This window comes from Sylvia atricapilla, chromosome 27 (assembly GCF_009819655.1).
Source record: "Sylvia atricapilla isolate bSylAtr1 chromosome 27, bSylAtr1.pri, whole genome shotgun sequence".
In the NCBI taxonomy this organism is placed as follows: domain Eukaryota; kingdom Metazoa; phylum Chordata; class Aves; order Passeriformes; family Sylviidae; genus Sylvia; species Sylvia atricapilla.
In genome coordinates, this window is record NC_089166.1 from 472675 (window position 1) to 488629 (window position 15955).

Here is a 15955-nt window from a genome sequence, read left to right on the forward strand (position 1 = left end):
CCTCTTTCTGTAGCTTTGTGAAGCCTGACCTGAGGTTCCTGGTGAGCAGATGCAGAGATGCTCCACTGCTGCAATTAGATGATGTTTTTGCACACATTTTCTGTAAGAAGAGCTGAAGATGGGCACAGCCTGTCCTTTTCCTGCCCTGTGAAATCAACAGAGGCCTAATTTTTCTTGAAAAAGAAAACAAAAGTTCAGTTATTACTAAATGCATCTTTAAAGGCTTTTGTCAACAGTGTGAGCAGCATAAGGGGAGGGAGGCAGATGCTGGTGCTGGGTTGTTCTGTGGGTGCTTGAGGGAAAACTGAGCACTGATTTTGCAGGTCTGGCTGTGTCACCTCTGTCACACCGTGTCTCTTTTTCCATTAGCTGTGGGACAATCTGAGTAATCAGATTCCCCAGTGAATGGGAGCTGGGGCACTTTCCCTGTTTGCTCTTGTCTGCTGTGTGATTCAGAGTTTTGGCTGGGCTGTGGGAGGGTGACTCTGGAGCTCTGCTGAGGGGCTGGGGTTGCTCATTAGGAGTAGCTGCAAGAGGTGCTTCTTGCTTGTTCCACCTTCCTGTTTTCTAATTACATGTTTGAATTTCTCCCTGCTCAGCTCACCTGTCATAAATCAGACACTCACAGGTTACATGACCCTTATCTCTGTCTCTTCTGATACAGGTCTTTAAATGATGTTTCCATTAAGATTTTTAGCAAACATGTGCTGGAGGGTTGCTTTTAAGGACCCAGCTGTGTTTGAGCTCAGTTTTATTTCAAGTGTAGGCCAGCCCAGGTGTTTGAGGATGCCCTGTGCAGGTGACTGTAGGGCTGTAACCCTGACCTGCTTGAAGCTCTCCTGGTAACACACTTGATGACGTGCTATAAATAGGCAGTGACTTTCCAAACATAATTAGATTCTTTATTGTCCTCTGAATAATGTGTGAGGCAGGTGTGAGCTCCACATCCCCTTCCAGCAGGATTTCCAGTTTCAAGGGGCAGCTGCACCTTCTGCCTGTGCCTGAGCATCTCCTGCTTCACAGGTGTTTTGGTTCAAACCTCCTTCCTGCCAGGTGTGGGTCAGGGCTGAGCTGCCACTGGGCAGCTCCTTCCAAGAAGGGGTCCAGACACTTGCCTCTGTCTTTCATCCACGTCAGAGTTAGCAGGGCTGGGTGTCTGAATACTTCAGTCCTTGCTGGGTGCTGCTGGTTGGGACACTTTGCTGGGACTGGAAATGTTTTTGTGCTTAAGTTCTCCTGAAGAAGCACAGGGTGTATGTGGACAGCACAGCTTGATCTTCCAGCTGCTGGCCTGGAAGGAGCAGGACAGTGCCATGGATGCAGTGATGCAGTGCCTTGGGCAGGGGGACAGAAACTTTGCTGGGAGAAGACAGAATGATCCTGAGAGAACTGGCAGGAAAAGAAAGGAGGAAAAGCTCAGAGAATGGTGTCAAGAATACTTGTTTTTGCCTTGGATCATAAGGCCAGATGAGATCATCTGTGTGAGAAGACGTCACTGTGGAGGCTGATGGAGCTGAGTAAAGGCTCGTTTGCCTGAGCTGGAATGGATTTTCAAGCCCATTCTTTTCCTGCTTAGGTTGGTCTTGTAGCCATCAGTTCTTGTTTCCTCCCTTGCTGTTGGGTTGGGAAGCCATGGAGCAAATACAAGAACTTGTGGATGTGATCTCGTGGCCTCTTGCCATCTGAACAGAGCTTGAATTTGGACAGATGTGATGGCTTTTAAAATCTGTTGTCATTTACTTAAAACTTCACTTAAAATTTTCTGGCTTGTTGATGGATCATTTACCAGCCCTCCCATCTGTTTTAACGAAGGCTTGGTAGTGGTCTAATCCAATAGTGCTTTTCCTCAGTGATCCAAACTCATTTTTCTCTCTGTCTTTTAAAACCCCCATAAATTCCAATACTCAATTGTGCCCTATATTCTTTTGTGTCAGCTGCATACAGTCAGAAGTGTTAAGTGTGTTTTCATGCTCTCTTTTGCTGTCAGTAGCAGTGAACCATCTTGCTGTCAGTGATACGTCTCACTACTTTTTGTTCCTTCAATCAAGGTTTATTTAGATTTTTGTTTTGCAGAAAGTACTCAAAATGCCTCCTGTTCCTGGTCTGTCCTTTCAGTTGCTCATCATCTGGGCCGTGGTTTGTGTGCTCTGTGGGTGAGAACCATGCTGATGGCTTGGTCAAGAACCTGTCGAGTACCAAAGATTTTTTCAAAGAGAGTTATCTTTACACATTTAAACATTCCTGTTTACTTACATGGAGTTTTAGACTTGGAGAGACTTACTGTGTACTGCAGTGAAAATACTGGAGTGTGTTGCAGTTCTGATGTGTCTGGCTCTGCCGTGAGAGGTTTATTGTGTCTTGGCCAGAGCAGCTTGTTGCTGCCCCATCCCTGAGCTGTCCCAGGCCAGGCTGGACACTGGGACAGTGGGAAGTGTCCCTGCCATGGCTCAGGGTGGGGCTGGATGGGCTCTAAGGTCCTTCCAACCCAAACCAGTCTGTCATTCACCTGGGGACATGTCAGCAGATGAGATGGAGTCTGAGGCCTCCCTTATTCTGATGGATTGCTCAATGTTCTGGTACAATAATTTCCTTGAGCACACACCAAGTGATGGTTTTCTTGTAAAGTTTGTACAGAGGTTGTGCTGGTGCCAGTGGAGCTTTGCTAGCATTAAAGCTGGTGTGCCCTAAATTCGTGCTGTCTTTTTGACCCTAATTACCAGTGCACTTTGGCTCCATTCCCAGGAATGACCTTAATTTGAGGTGCTGGAAGGTGAACAGCATCTGGTGCTTGGAGATGTGATTCCATCTGTGGGGATCCTTGTCCAAAATAAAATGGACTTTCTCCTTGTGTTTTACTTCTTGTAAAGTTTGGAGCATAGAGCTGTTTAAATGAACTGGGATTTCATTGAAGAATTCCTTGGCTGCTCCTTCTTGGCTCAGATGTTCTTGCCCCCTTCTTCCTCCTTGTCTGCTTTCTCTGTGCCATCTGTCTGTCATCTGCTTTCTCATTTCTCTGACCTATTTATGAAATATGTTTGCACAACCCCTTTTGCAATGGCTGCAGTGGAGTGTTGGAATTGTGACCAGACTTAGTTCCTGTTCCCCTTTGTTCAGTTTTCTCAGCTCCAGCCCATTGGATTCAGTGGATGTCTCTGGTTTTGTCCCAAATGACACCTGAGTGGTTTCAGACCGGAGCTGTGCAGGGAATTTTCTGGTCCTGGCAGGGCAGGACACAGCAGCAGCACAAACCTCAGAGGTGGGATTTGTCCGAGTCCCTGCAGGAGGTGGAGCTGGCTTTGGGTTGCAGCTCTTGCTTGTCAGAGTTCAGCTCTCACAAAGAGGAACTTTATTTCTGAGGCTTTGGACAGTGATTTCTTTGTCCCAGAACTCGCAGGCATGAAGGGGAGCATTGAGGCTTTGTCACCAGTCCAGGTTCTGAGTCCACACCTGTTGAGGGGTGGCAGCAGCCTCCTGGCTCCTGCCCTTGTGGTTCTCTCCTTTCTCATGGGGAAGGATTAAGGCTTGGATTTGCTGCAGCTGGTCCCAAACTCATCCAGACTCTGGAAGCAGTGGGATGGCTGTTGGCACACACGGGATGAGACACAGTGGGAGCAGCCAGTGTGGTGGCCTCCTTTTGTGGAGTCCCAGAGTGGGTTGGGTTGGAAGGGACCCCAAAGCCCACCCGGTGCCACCCCTGCCATGGAAAGGACCCCAAAACCCACTCAGTGCCACCCCTGCCATGGAAAGGTCCGTAAATCCCATCCAGTGCCACCCCTGCCATGGAAAGGTCCCTAAATCCCACCCAGTGCCACCCCTGCCCTGGAAAGGACCCCAAAGCCCACCCAGTGCCACCGCTGCCCTGGCAGGGACACCTCCCACTGTCCCAGGGACACCTCCCACTGTCCCAGATGCTCCCAGCCCTGTCCAGCCTTACCTTGGGCACTGCCAGGGATCCAGGGGCAGCCACAGCTTCCCTGGGCACCCTGAGCCAGGGGCTCCCCACCCTTTGAGTGAGGAGTTTCTTCCTCATGGCCAATCTAAACCTGCTGTCCTTCAGCTTCAGGCCGTTTCTTCCTTTTCCTTACATACTCCAAGGAAAAAAGGTGAATTGCCTGCAGTCCCCCAAACCTCTGTAGTACCTTTTCATGGTCAAGTAGGGACTTAGCAGTCCAGGACCTGGCAGCTCACCTGGCAGGGAGGGAGTGCTCTGAGTTGGAGATATTTTTATGCTTTGTAAAAAAGGTTGAAAAGATCTTAATATGATTGGGGCAGGACAGTGCCATACACACAGGGAACAAAGCAGGAGGATTGGATTTGTTCTGGAAAGGGCATTTTATTGTCCACACTTTCTGCTTGAGATAGCAAAGAAAAAACACAGGGAGGGAGGAGGAGGACACAGCAGTGGTGATAAGGCAGCTCCCTTTTGGTTTCCTGCCTGCACAGTGGGAATGGATCTGTCCTGCCACTGATGGATTTGGGGCTGAGCATCTCTGTTCACCCATTTACCTACATTCAGTTCCAAAAAAGGATAAAATCATAGATTCACAGAAGGCTTTGGGCTGAAAGGGACCTTAAAGATCATCCCCTTCTACCCCTGCCCCTGCAGGGACCCTGTCTCCACTGGACCTGGCTGCTCTTGTCCAGCCTCATTTGTTTTGCCAGAATTGAATGTTCCATAGGCAGAGGGGGGTGTGGAGGAATGGCAGGACTTTGGGAACCTCCTCAGTGTCCCTGATGTCTCTGGGTAGTGGCTTTCTCAGCAGATACATCTAGGAAATTTTGCCACTTCCTTGGAAAGTGTTTGTCCAGTCTCAAATGCTGCAAAACCAGAGCTTTGGGGGAAGGGTTTCAAAAACAAAACAACAAAAAGGCAAAATAGCCCTTGATGGAGGCTTCTGTAGATCAAGTCGTGTTTTCTTTTGTAGGTCAGGCATGATAATATATTCAGGATTACTTAAGGGGAGAAATAGCTGTAGCTTTTTGAGTTTCGTTTGTGGTTTGTTTTTTCTCCTTTTTTTTTGAGACATTGAAGAGGGAAAATGGAGCACAAGGGGACAAAAAGAATTGCTGAACACAGCGTGTCCTTTCCCCAGCTTTAGGGAATAGCCAGAGAGTCTCTGGGAAGAGCCTGAGCTGCAGGGAGAGGAGGAGGAAGCTTTCAGGAGGGTGTAAAGTTGTGACATGGGAATGGCTGCACAGTCCTCCCCAAATTCACACTGAAGATGCCTCATGCAGCTGAACTGATTAAAAGCCCAAACAACAGAGTTACTACATGAGTGGACTGTTAACCTGCAGCTGACCCCTCACTTTTAATCTCAGTGAATGAAATGAAGCCCATATAATCCTAAATTTGTGTGTGTATCTGTGACACGTGTTTTGCTCCAGAAGATCCTGGTGGGGATGGGGAGGGCAGCTGTAGTATCAGAGATCCACAAGGTGAAACCCCTCCCTTTGTTCTGACTTTCTTCACCACATCCCCTGTGCTTGGGAGGGACTCTGGCCTTGATCAGAGGGAGCCTTTTCCACTAGTGTTTGATTAATTAAAAGAGAGAAGGTAGTAAATCGATGGTTACAGTGGAATGTCTTCTGTGATGCTAAAACCATTCCACTCTACAGTGATCTTGTGCCTGGGACAGTAAATACCCCACAGATAACAGGCTCTTGACTGTGAGCCAGAACTCCTCTGGCCATTTAATAGATGAGAAAAAGATGGCAAGTTCCATGGCCAGGATCAAACAGCCAGTCTGTGATGGAGCATGGAATTAGCAGATTGGGGCTGGAGGCCCAGCTTTGAGCCTTTTCAGCCATAAGACTTCATTCTTCTCCCCACTGCTCAGTCGGGATTCCACAGTGTCAGTGTCCTGTTCCCTAAGGGAGGATCTTCCTTTGTGATAAATAAGTGTTAGATTCCCACCACGGGTACACAGATACGGACTCTGCTGTCAGCTTCTTGCCTTTCCTCCTTTCTGTTTGTCCTTCAGTTTCTCCGTGGTCAGATGTGGATTTCCTCTTGGAGCCTGGAGTCAGTCCCTCACTCTGCTCTCAGTGACGGTTCCTGTGATCTCTCCTGTGGCTGCAGCCTTTGGCTCTGCAGGAGAAATGCATCTCCACGCCTGTGACTGTGTTTGGGTTCACCCATGCAGGGTCACTGTGTGAACTCCTGCAGGGAGTCCTTGGGGCCTCTCCCAGCTCTTGCAGGTCTGCTGCAGCAAACACAATCTGCCATTTGGATGGTTCCCGTCTGAGCCCAGCGTTCAGTCTGTGAGCATCAGCTCTGCACACTCACCCAGGGCTCCCCTCCAAGGCTTCCCTGCTCTCAGGGCTTGAATTCCTCCGTGCTCTTTCTCCGCAGAGTAAAAGGGGTGTCTGTGAGTTTAAACATTGGGGCCTTTGTCAGCCCACAGCCAGCAGCAGAGGCCCCCTGTGCCTAGACCTGTGTTTGGGGAGTTGTTGCCCTTGTTGCACAGTGCATTGGGCTGTGCTGAGGGATGCTTTGGCAGCAGGGATGGATGGAGCAGGGCACAGGTGGAGCTCTGGCAGGAGCTGTGCCTGTCCTCCCCAGCCACTCGTGCCCAGAGGTTTGGTCCTTGTCCCAAAGGGCAGGTGGCCTCTGCCAGGGGGGACGGGAGGAGGTGACCCACAGGACTCAGGTGAGCTGCCAGCTGGAGCCGTGGCTCCTTTTTTCTCCATCAGTTCCTGCTGGAGCACCCAGTGGTTGTTGTTCAGCTCCTGTGTGTGCCACCTCTGCCCTGTGTTGGGTGAAATACTCCTCCTTTCTACTGTCCACAAACTGCTGGGGTTTCAAATTGTTTCTGGCCAACATGTTCTGAAGATAGTATGGGCTGAAATATGGCTCTTAAGCTGTGCTCTGTGGGACCGTACAGAGGGATTGCAAATTCATTAAATGAGATTCATTAAGTGATGGAGAACTTGATAAAGGAGGCAGGAATGCCCGAGAAATTCAGGGGTGTTGACAGACACCCATCGGTGCCAGGGCTGTGATGAGGAGCACAGGGAAGTGACACGAGATGTTGTTGGTGGCTGAATGCAGATGAGATGGGAAGCTCCCTGAAAACCCTTCATTAGTGGCTGGAGTTGCTCTTCTGGAATATTCTTCAACCTGGTCAGAGCTCAGCCTTTTCTTGGAAAGCAGAGATCATCTTTTGTGTCTCCCATTTGATGTTTGAATCCCGTGTTTCTTCAGTCCTTTGTGTGCAGGAGCATTGCTGATAAAAGGGGTTTCACATGGCTGAACAATGCAGATTGGGCCTTTCTTCTCATGGAAATACAACTGGATTTTCACAGTCTGATTTTAGCCATCTCCAGCCACCCCCAGGACAGCTCTGTCCAAAGCTCCTGTGCCCCAAGTTTGCCTACCCCAAAATCAGCAGCTCCCCGCTCATCTCCAGGGCTGTCAGATCTGATCCAGTGCCATGAAACCTTTCTGCATCTTTGCTGTGGAACACAGTTGCTGAGCCCATAATTTATACCTTCTGATGTGCTGCCCCTGGTGCTGCCTGGCCACAGTTCAGTGTCTGGAAGCAGCTGCCCTTCTCCTGCCTGTGCCATCCTGATGTTCCCTGCCCCTTTCCTGTGGCTCCAGGCAAAACCGAGCAGAGGGTGACTCACTCAGTCTCCTGTTCTCCCTTTCCATTTCCCTCTGGGCTTCTTCCACACTTCTGTGTACTATACAGCAGTCCTCCAGCCAGGATTGTTTTATCCCAGTTCTTAGATAAAGGGCTTGGAGGCCAGAGAGGTGTTATTTCTGTGTTAACTGGCAGAGCTCTTTGGGTTGGGAGGGGAAACTTTCCTTGGAGTGATGCCAGAAATAGCACGGCTGCCCCTTCCCTGGACTAAACGACCTTCAGGTTTAATATTGATGTGTAGCTTTATTCTCACTCTGATTTAGATTAAAAAGGTGATCTTTGCTGGGAGCTGTGTTGGGAGAGGCCTGAGCAGGGACTTGTGCTGAGAGGGCTGCAGAGGAGCTGAGCACAGCAGCACAGAGAATATCTGCATCCAGTGGGTGTTCTCTTTCCCTAAAAAACCTGGTGTTCCTGTTGCTTTGAACAGGGATGCGCCCCCGTGCTTCAAGCCGGAGAGGAAGAGGAAATGTCATTTTTCCTACAACTTTGAAGCTGCTTGGATTGAAGGCGTGGAAATCAGGGCAAGCCCCTGAGTGAGTGAGCCTGAGCTGGGATATTGCACTCATGGAACGTGCTCCCAGTGCTCTCCTAAAGGCTGGGATTGCTGTCCCCTGGGAGGCAGGGAGCCTTGGGACTGCACCTGCTCGTGGAATTCATTCCACTGATGCAGTTCTGCATTGATGCTTCTGTGCTGCTTCATGTCCCCTAAAATCCAGTGTTAACTCCCTTTTTCCAAGCCCAACCCATTTCAGTGTTTGGCACTGCTAGAACTTCTCCTGGAGACCTTCCTTACCTTTGTCCTGGTGTCATTAGGTGCTTCAAACAAATGTATTTTTTAGAATCATGGGATGGTTTGGGTTGAAAGGAACCTTAAAGCTTATCCAGTCTCACCCCTGCCATGGACAGCTCTCCCTAGACCCACCAGGCTGCTCCAGGCCTTGAACATTTCCAGAGATGGGGAGTCAAAAACTCTCTGGGCTTCTCGACTGATGCCTTTGTGTGAGCTTAAAATCCTCCTTGCTCTAATGAACTCTAAGGAAAACTGAAAAAAACCCAACTTTACAGGAGCTTTTGTGTTCCAGGTACAGAGCAGAGAGTAATTTAGTGATCTCAGAGATGTGCTCAGGAGCACAAACCTCGTGCTGGAATCCTGCTTTTGGAGACGTGTTTGCAGAGCTCTCTCCTCTTCCTCTCAGGACATGAAAGAGCAGATAAGGAGGGTGAGGTCATCCAAGCAGCGCAGAAATTTCCCAGGCCTCGAGCTGAGCCTGTTTCAGTGTAATCACTTATCCTGAAGTCTCATTTTGATCCTGGGCTGCAGAACCTGTGGAGTTAAACAAAAGCCCCCCTGGTCCCCACGGGCCATGACAAAACCCCCTTTGACCTCAGCTCTGAAGGGCTGCACAATGAGAAGTGAAGAGACTGAAGCTGCTTTTTGATCCCTGGGAAGATGGGAGTACCCAGTGCTGCTCCCTCCTCTGTGTCAGTGTTTACTGAGGAAGGCTCCAGCTCCTGCGAGATAAACCCAGAGGAAAATGGAAGCAGGTTTTATTTGTTGCCCTGCTCACTTCCATCCTGAGTGACAGTGAGCAGAAGTGGCTGAGCTGAAAACAAGTTTGTGCATCCTGTGTGAGTGTGTCCTGAGCCCTGTTGTTGGGAAGTTTGGTAAATACTGAAGGAACAGTCAACTCCCCTCTTGCAAGGAAGAGTTCCTTGCTTTGAGATTAGCTCCATTTTTTTCTTGGGTGTCTCATTGTGAGGTTGTTTTGCTGGTGCTGCCCAAGTGGGGAAGCTTTGGGACACTGAGACAGCTGTAGTGGCATTTGTTTAGATCAAATTGGGAGCAGCACAGTCAGGAAATGCTTTTGGTGGTGCCATTCGCCTTATGTTATGAGCTGGAAGGTTTTAACATCCTGGAGAATCATTCCATGAATTCTGCCTTCAGTAATTCTCCTGACCCATGAAGAAGTGTCCCAAATAATCCTGTTGTGACACGGTGTGGTGTCAGTGCTGCCCCCCAAAGCCCGGGACTGCCGTCCTCACCCTGGCAATCATTTCATGTCCTTTCTGTATTATGGAATATTGATTTACTGTGGAGCATAAAAATGTGCCATCCTCAGCAGAAGGGCCTCTCCAATTGTTATGCTCCAGGAACACTGCTGCTCAGGAATGTGAAATAAATTTTCCCTTTTAACAATGGCTCCTGATTTGCATAGTGCCTGTTCTCGTTCCCCCGGGGACTGTGGCACTAATGGGCTGCAGCAGCACTCCCCCACTTGGACACCAGACTCCTGTTTGCACACATGCAAAGGGCTTTGCCGTGGAACAAGTGTAGTAACTTCTCCAGCAGTTTACTCTGTGCCGTGATTGTCTCCTCTCTGCTGTGCTCTCAGTTCTGTGTGAAGAACTCAGAACCCTGAACACCCCCGTCCTTCTCTCCTTTGATGTGCTCACTGCATTATTCTCAGGGAAGGTTGTTTTCCAGCGATCTGGAAAGTCTCATCATCCCGTGCTGCCGAGTGTGAGGTGCTCTCATGGGGCTGAAGGGAGCCCAGGAGCTGGTTTGCTGTTCTGGTGCTTTGCTCTGGCAGCAAGCACAGCTTTAGGATGGAGTTGCAGTGTTCAGGATAATGGCTTGTGGTTGTTGCTGGCTGTGCTCACCATGCATTAGTGAAGATGTCAAACCTCTGTCATCACTTTCTGTATCCTCTTAGTGAACAGGAGTCACTGGCCTTTAGCTCTTGAGTTTGCCAGAAGAAAGTTACAAATCTCTTGGTGAGATCCTACCTTTAATGTAAAGAGGAGGAAAAAAAATGAAGAGCACAATTTCCAATGGCTTTGTGCTTCTGTCACTTTGTACTTTCTTGTGGAATAATTTTAACTCCTGGTGTCAATCTGAGTCCAAGAAAGGTAATGGTTCTCCTGTGCAACCCAGGCCTACTGGGAAGCTGCTGTAAGCAAAGTTATAATATTGATAAAGGACCTTACTCAGCAAAAAGAAGGATATGCTCCTAGGAGATGTTTGTTGTAAGCTTGAGCAATTGTATTTTAGGCATTTTGAGGGGAAAGTGGACATTCCTGGTTCATAATTTGTTGAGGATGGCATCTTAACTAGAGCTTTAAAGGAAAAATTCCCAATGGACTGAACATAGTTGGAGCAAACAGTGTCACAGTTCTGCAGGGGCTGGGGTGGTGATCCCAGAACAGAGGTGAATAAAATGCTGATTTTTGGTTTACTGCGAGGAATTGGGTACTTCTGTCTTGGGGCAGGAGCTTGGCTTAGCCCTGCTCATGCTTTAGGATTTGTGCTCCCGAGTTTTCCCTGAGCAGTTGGGGCTTTTCAGTGGAAATCAGCCTTTACTCCCAGCCCGTGGAGGTGCTGGTTTGTGTGAGTGTGGGAATGAATGAGCCCAGGGAGGCTGGAAGGAGATTCAGCAGAGTGCTGAGCACATGCTGCGAGGAGGAGAGCCCTTCAGAGCTGATGGTTCTGTCCGGGCTGGGGGCGGGTGTTCAGCTGAACAAACTGTTCACTTTGGCTTCTTTGCAGGCAGAAGTGTTATGATCAGCTAATGAGGTTGTTCTCCAGCCGTGTGGGGTTTTCTCTTCCTCCCTCAGAGTCATCGTGAGAGTGGGTTTGGCAGAGCTTTAACTCTTGCTCTGCTCTACACACTGATCTGGGTTTGCATTAGTCCAATAATAATAATAATAATAATAATAACAATAATAATAATAATAATAATAGTATGAAAGCTTGGTGAGCTGAGGAATGAATGTGAAGAATATTTGGGGACAGGAGCAAAGTGGAAAATAGCAGCTGAATTGGCTGTCTTCCTGAAGAAAGGTCCCACCCTGTACCTCCTGGGCTCTGCCCTAAAGCCATGGTGAGGCTCCTCTCTGGAAGGGCTGAGACCTCCCCAGTTTCCCTCTGGAGATGAGGGAGGCTGAGCTGGCTGTCCCTGGGGGAAAGGTCTCAAGCCCCAGAGCTTTGCACCACTCTTAGGTGATTTTTGTCCAGAGCTGTGTAGGAAAGAGTAAATGAGAGTGGATACAGCGTGGTCTGTGCTTTGGAAGGTGACTGCATTCCAGGGGACAGCAGAGCCCCTGGGAACTGCCAGCACAGAGGGGAGGAGGGGAGCCAGATGGAAAGTGCCTGGAAAGCTGGAGCTGATTGTTGTGGCATCAGTCTGTGATGTCCTGGGCTGCCCTGGGCTGTGCCTCCTTCTGGCAGCACTGCCAGGGGCATTTCTGGTTCCCAGTGAGTCCCTCCCGTGGCTGTGCAGCTCTCAGCCTGCCTGCAGAATTTCTGTGCTCCTGTGCTGTGTTTCTCTCTCTTCCAGCATCGACTGCTCCAGCGTGACCTGTTACTCCTCATTTAACATCAAGATGGTTTGGGTTTGCTCAAGTGCTTGGAGTGGCAGAAACAGTCTCCCTTCAGACCCCAGTGGCTGTTTCTCTTTCATTCTGCTGATTCCTAGAAGTGGTTCTGATAATGGAGCTCCCCTTCAGCCTGTAACTCCCCAATCTGGACTCAGTTCTGGCTCCACTTTCCTGTGCTGCTCCGTGTCCTCACCGGGATGGTTCAGCGGCAGCTGGCGGATCTGCTCTGCTCCCTTTGCAGCTGGGCCTTTAGTAGGGCAGTCTCCTGGTGAAAAAGAAGTCTGCTGATCTCTAATTCCCTCCGTTTGCTGGGGCTGTCTGTCTGCCTGGTTGGAATTCAGCTGCCTGGACTCAGCAAAAGCAGCGTGGGCTGGTGGGTGGGTGGGCTGACTGGGGGACTTGAAGCTGGGACTGGGGTTGGATATTGGGCAGGAATTGTTCCCTGGCAGGGTGGGCAGGGCTGGCACAGGGTGCCCAGAGCAGCCCCTGGATCCCTGGCAGTGCCCAAGGCCAGGATAGACAGGGCTGGAGCACCTGGGACAGTGGGAGGTGTCCCTGCCATGGCAGGGGCTTGGAACTAAGTGATCCCTGTGCCAGGGCCTAACCACCCTCTCAGGGAAGGATTTGTTCCCAATATCCAATTTAACCCTTCCTTTTATCAGTATGAAGCCATTCCCCTTTATCCTGTCACTCCATGCACTTGTGGGAAGTCCCTCTCCATGTTCCTGAAGACTCTCCTCAGGTTTAGAAGGAAAGGAGAGGGTTTTCCTCTCCTCCAGAGCAAGTGGAGGTTTCAGATCCCAGTGGTCACTGCAGGACATCACACTCCGTGTGGTTACTCCTATCTAACGCTAGATGAGAAAAGAATCACTTTCCCAAAATGCTCACAGAGGCCTTAGAGCTGAGGAAGGTCCAGAGCTGATCCCGTGGGGGGAACATCCATCCCGTGATGTGGCTGCCAGCAGCTCACAGGGAAGGGTGGGACCCCACTGGGGAGGCTCAGCTCTAAATACAGCCCCGCCCTGGGCTGGTGCTGTTTTGGGAAGTGTGGCTGAGGCATCACTGTTCTCCCCTCCTCCACTGCTGCCGCAGGGTGTCAGAGGATGAAGTGTGCATTACTGTGTTTCGCTTTCGGGGGCTATTTTTGGTTCAAATCCAGTGGGTTTTTCTGGGGGAGGATGTGTCCTGATTTTAAGGTGAGGAGCAGGTCTGCTGCTGCTTGTGCTGCCGTGTCGCTTAAGAAACTAAATGGATTTAAAACTATTTTTTTATACTTAATCTCAAATTCTGTGTAATCTGAGCAAAAGAATAGTCTGTATTTCACAGCACAGTTAAATACAGCTGTGTTCCAGCAGGCAGAGGTGTGTGGTAATGTTGGGAGAGGCAAATTAGGGAATTGGCACTTGGGATGTACTCTCAACATTTGATTCTGAAGACAATTCCCGGGGCTCTGTGGATCCCCAAAGAACACACTGCTGAAATCTGGCTTCACACAGGGGGATATTCCAGAGGGAAGGACTTGAACTCCTGAAGGTGTTTTGGAAAAGGTCTTGGAGAAGGTGGGAGGGCAGGAGGCAGCAGATGCCATTGCCTGTTTTGGGGGAATCCTCTACACTGGCTGTGCAGGGACATCCCTGGGCAGCCAGAGCTGCAGCAGGAATGTGGATAACTTGTTCTGAATGCACGGGTTTCACTTGCAGTTTGAAGCAACCAGCTCCTCCTTTTCAGGGTATTTCTATTAGTTGATTTGAAACTCGTAATAACCCTGGGACTTTTTTTGTATTTATTTCATTTTTAGGCAAGTGCACTTGGTAGCAGTTAGGCCTAAAGCAGGGCAGAGGCCAGGAGGTGCAGATCTTTTGAAGAACTTGGATGGTTTCTGCTCCTTCCCATCTCTGCAGCTGGGGCTGCCTCAGTACAAAACCTCGTTTACCACGTGCTGCTTCTGCTGTCGTGGCTGGTTTCAGCCCTGAAATGGGTTCATCTCAGCAGAAGACTTTCTGGTGTGATTTTGGAGGAAACATCTGGACATTGCTGTGGCTCCCCTGCCCCACGTGCTCTGGCTGGTTCAAAATTGCTCCACAGGAGGAGGGGGAATGGGCAAAGGGAATTATTTTGTGATTAATTTCTTAATTGCTGAGCATCCAGATGTGGCAAAGGCTTTGTGCAGCAAGATGGATTTGTCAGCACTTTCTGCTGGTGCTTTGTTTCCACACCATGTCAGTGTTTCCTTCCTTTCTGGGCAGCCTTAGTATTCACCCACAGCAGCCAGGGTGCTTAGGGTATATTTTCATGGTATTGTGGCTTTTAATGTGGAGAGTGGAGCTGAGGATTTGTCCATTTCTTACCATCTTTGTGTTCCTTTCTGCCCCGGAGGGCGGCAGTGGGGATTGAGGCTGTTTTGATGGCAGTTGATGTTATTTCCTGGCTTCTTTATTTGCTTGCTCCGTCCATCAGATGCAGAAATCTTTGCTGTTGCCTGCTCTGTGCTTTGCAGCACACCATTGGCGGGGAGCAGCTTGTGCAAGGTTGACCCTGTTGGTCCTCTCCAGCTTTTAACCCCCAGCAGTGGTGGTTGTGAGACTTATCACTGAAGTTTAATTGTGGCTGCATGGTGTGGGCTGCTCCTCAGGTGGATTTGGGGCCTGATGACAGTGTTTTTTTGGAGGCTTCAGTCACTGGGTACCAGCAGATGCTGGAATATTGCTCTGCAGAGGCATGGCCCCTGCAGCACGTCTGTAACTCCTCGGTTATTCCTGGCAGTGCCGAGATGCTGTCAGTCCTGCTGCCCCGTCTCTGGGCTCCCCCGGGTTTCCATGCAGCCCCAGGGCACTGAGCAGTGTGTGTGTGTCGTTGCAGGAGGCGCAGGGCAGAGTGGAGGTGGGCAGCAGACCGTGCTGCCATCGTCAGCCGCTGGAACTGGCTGCAGGCGCACGTCTCGGACCTGGAGTACCGCATCCGGCAGCAGACCGACATCTACAAGCAGATCAGGGCCAACAAGGTGAGCAGCAGCTGCCTCTGGGCACCCCTCTGCTTCTGCTTTGCCTCCCCGGGCTCCCTCTGACACCCAGAGTGCCCCTCTGAAGCCTGGTGCTTTCCTCTCTCCCGAGCAGATTGCGGAGCTGTGACTAATTGTAATGCAGTTTGGCCCGGGCTCAGTGTCGTTCCTGTCCCTGGGTCGGTGTGATAACGTGAAGGGAGCAGCACCTTGCTTTACAGTCAGCCTTTGGTTGTGTGTGTGATGCTGTTCCCCATCACTCAAGCCTTTCTCTTTTCCTTTGGTATTTTTTTAAAACCTTCCCATTCTTTCCTCCTGGGAGTAGCTGAAGATGGGGATAAGAACAACTGAGATTAAGTGGAAAAGGGAGTGGCCTGTGGAGGAAGTTCGTTCAGATGCTATCTGAGCAGGCTTAAAAATGAGTCTGTTCCATAAAAAAAGACCATTTTTTGGTGCTGACCTTTCTCTGTGCAAGGAATTTTTTTTAGCATTGCTCTTAGAAGGTGGCAGAACGGGGGAGAGCAGAGAGGGGACGGGGAAGGGGACTGTTATGGTGACTTGTTCAGGCATGCACATCTAAATGTCAGGCCTTGGAGGAAGGAATGTCTGGAGTTTGTGGCAAGAAGGCTCCTGGTATTGCATCAACTGAGAGATCCTCAGGAATTCAGTCTGGCAAACGCCTTTCCCAGGATGTGTGCTGCTCTGGGGGTGGTGGGGAGAGGCTTCAGGGGTAGAAAGCAGAGGAGGCAGACTGGACTTTGATGCAGCTGTGCAGAAAAACAGGCTTAATTGAGTGAGTGAGGGCTCTAAATGAGTGGGTGGCAGAGCACGGCTTGTGAGCAGAATCCATTACTGGGATTAGGGCAGAAGGCTTCTGGGAAGTGGGCAAATGAGTGATTCTGCAGAAAGAACCATTTTCTGTCTTAAAGCTGAT

General features: G+C 49.9%; 1 protein-coding gene across 4 annotated transcripts in view; it reads left to right on the top strand.

Annotated features, from left to right (window-relative positions):
- Positions 1–15955, top strand: part of KANSL1 (KAT8 regulatory NSL complex subunit 1) — a 76117-nt gene that overhangs the window by 41169 nt on the left and 18993 nt on the right. For all 4 annotated transcript variants that reach the window (XM_066336855.1, XM_066336858.1, XM_066336857.1 and 1 more), the window contains exon 3: positions 14883–15024. In XM_066336855.1, coding sequence (XP_066192952.1) covers positions 14883–15024 — 142 coding nt within the window. The remainder of the gene's footprint in view (positions 1–14882; positions 15025–15955) is intronic.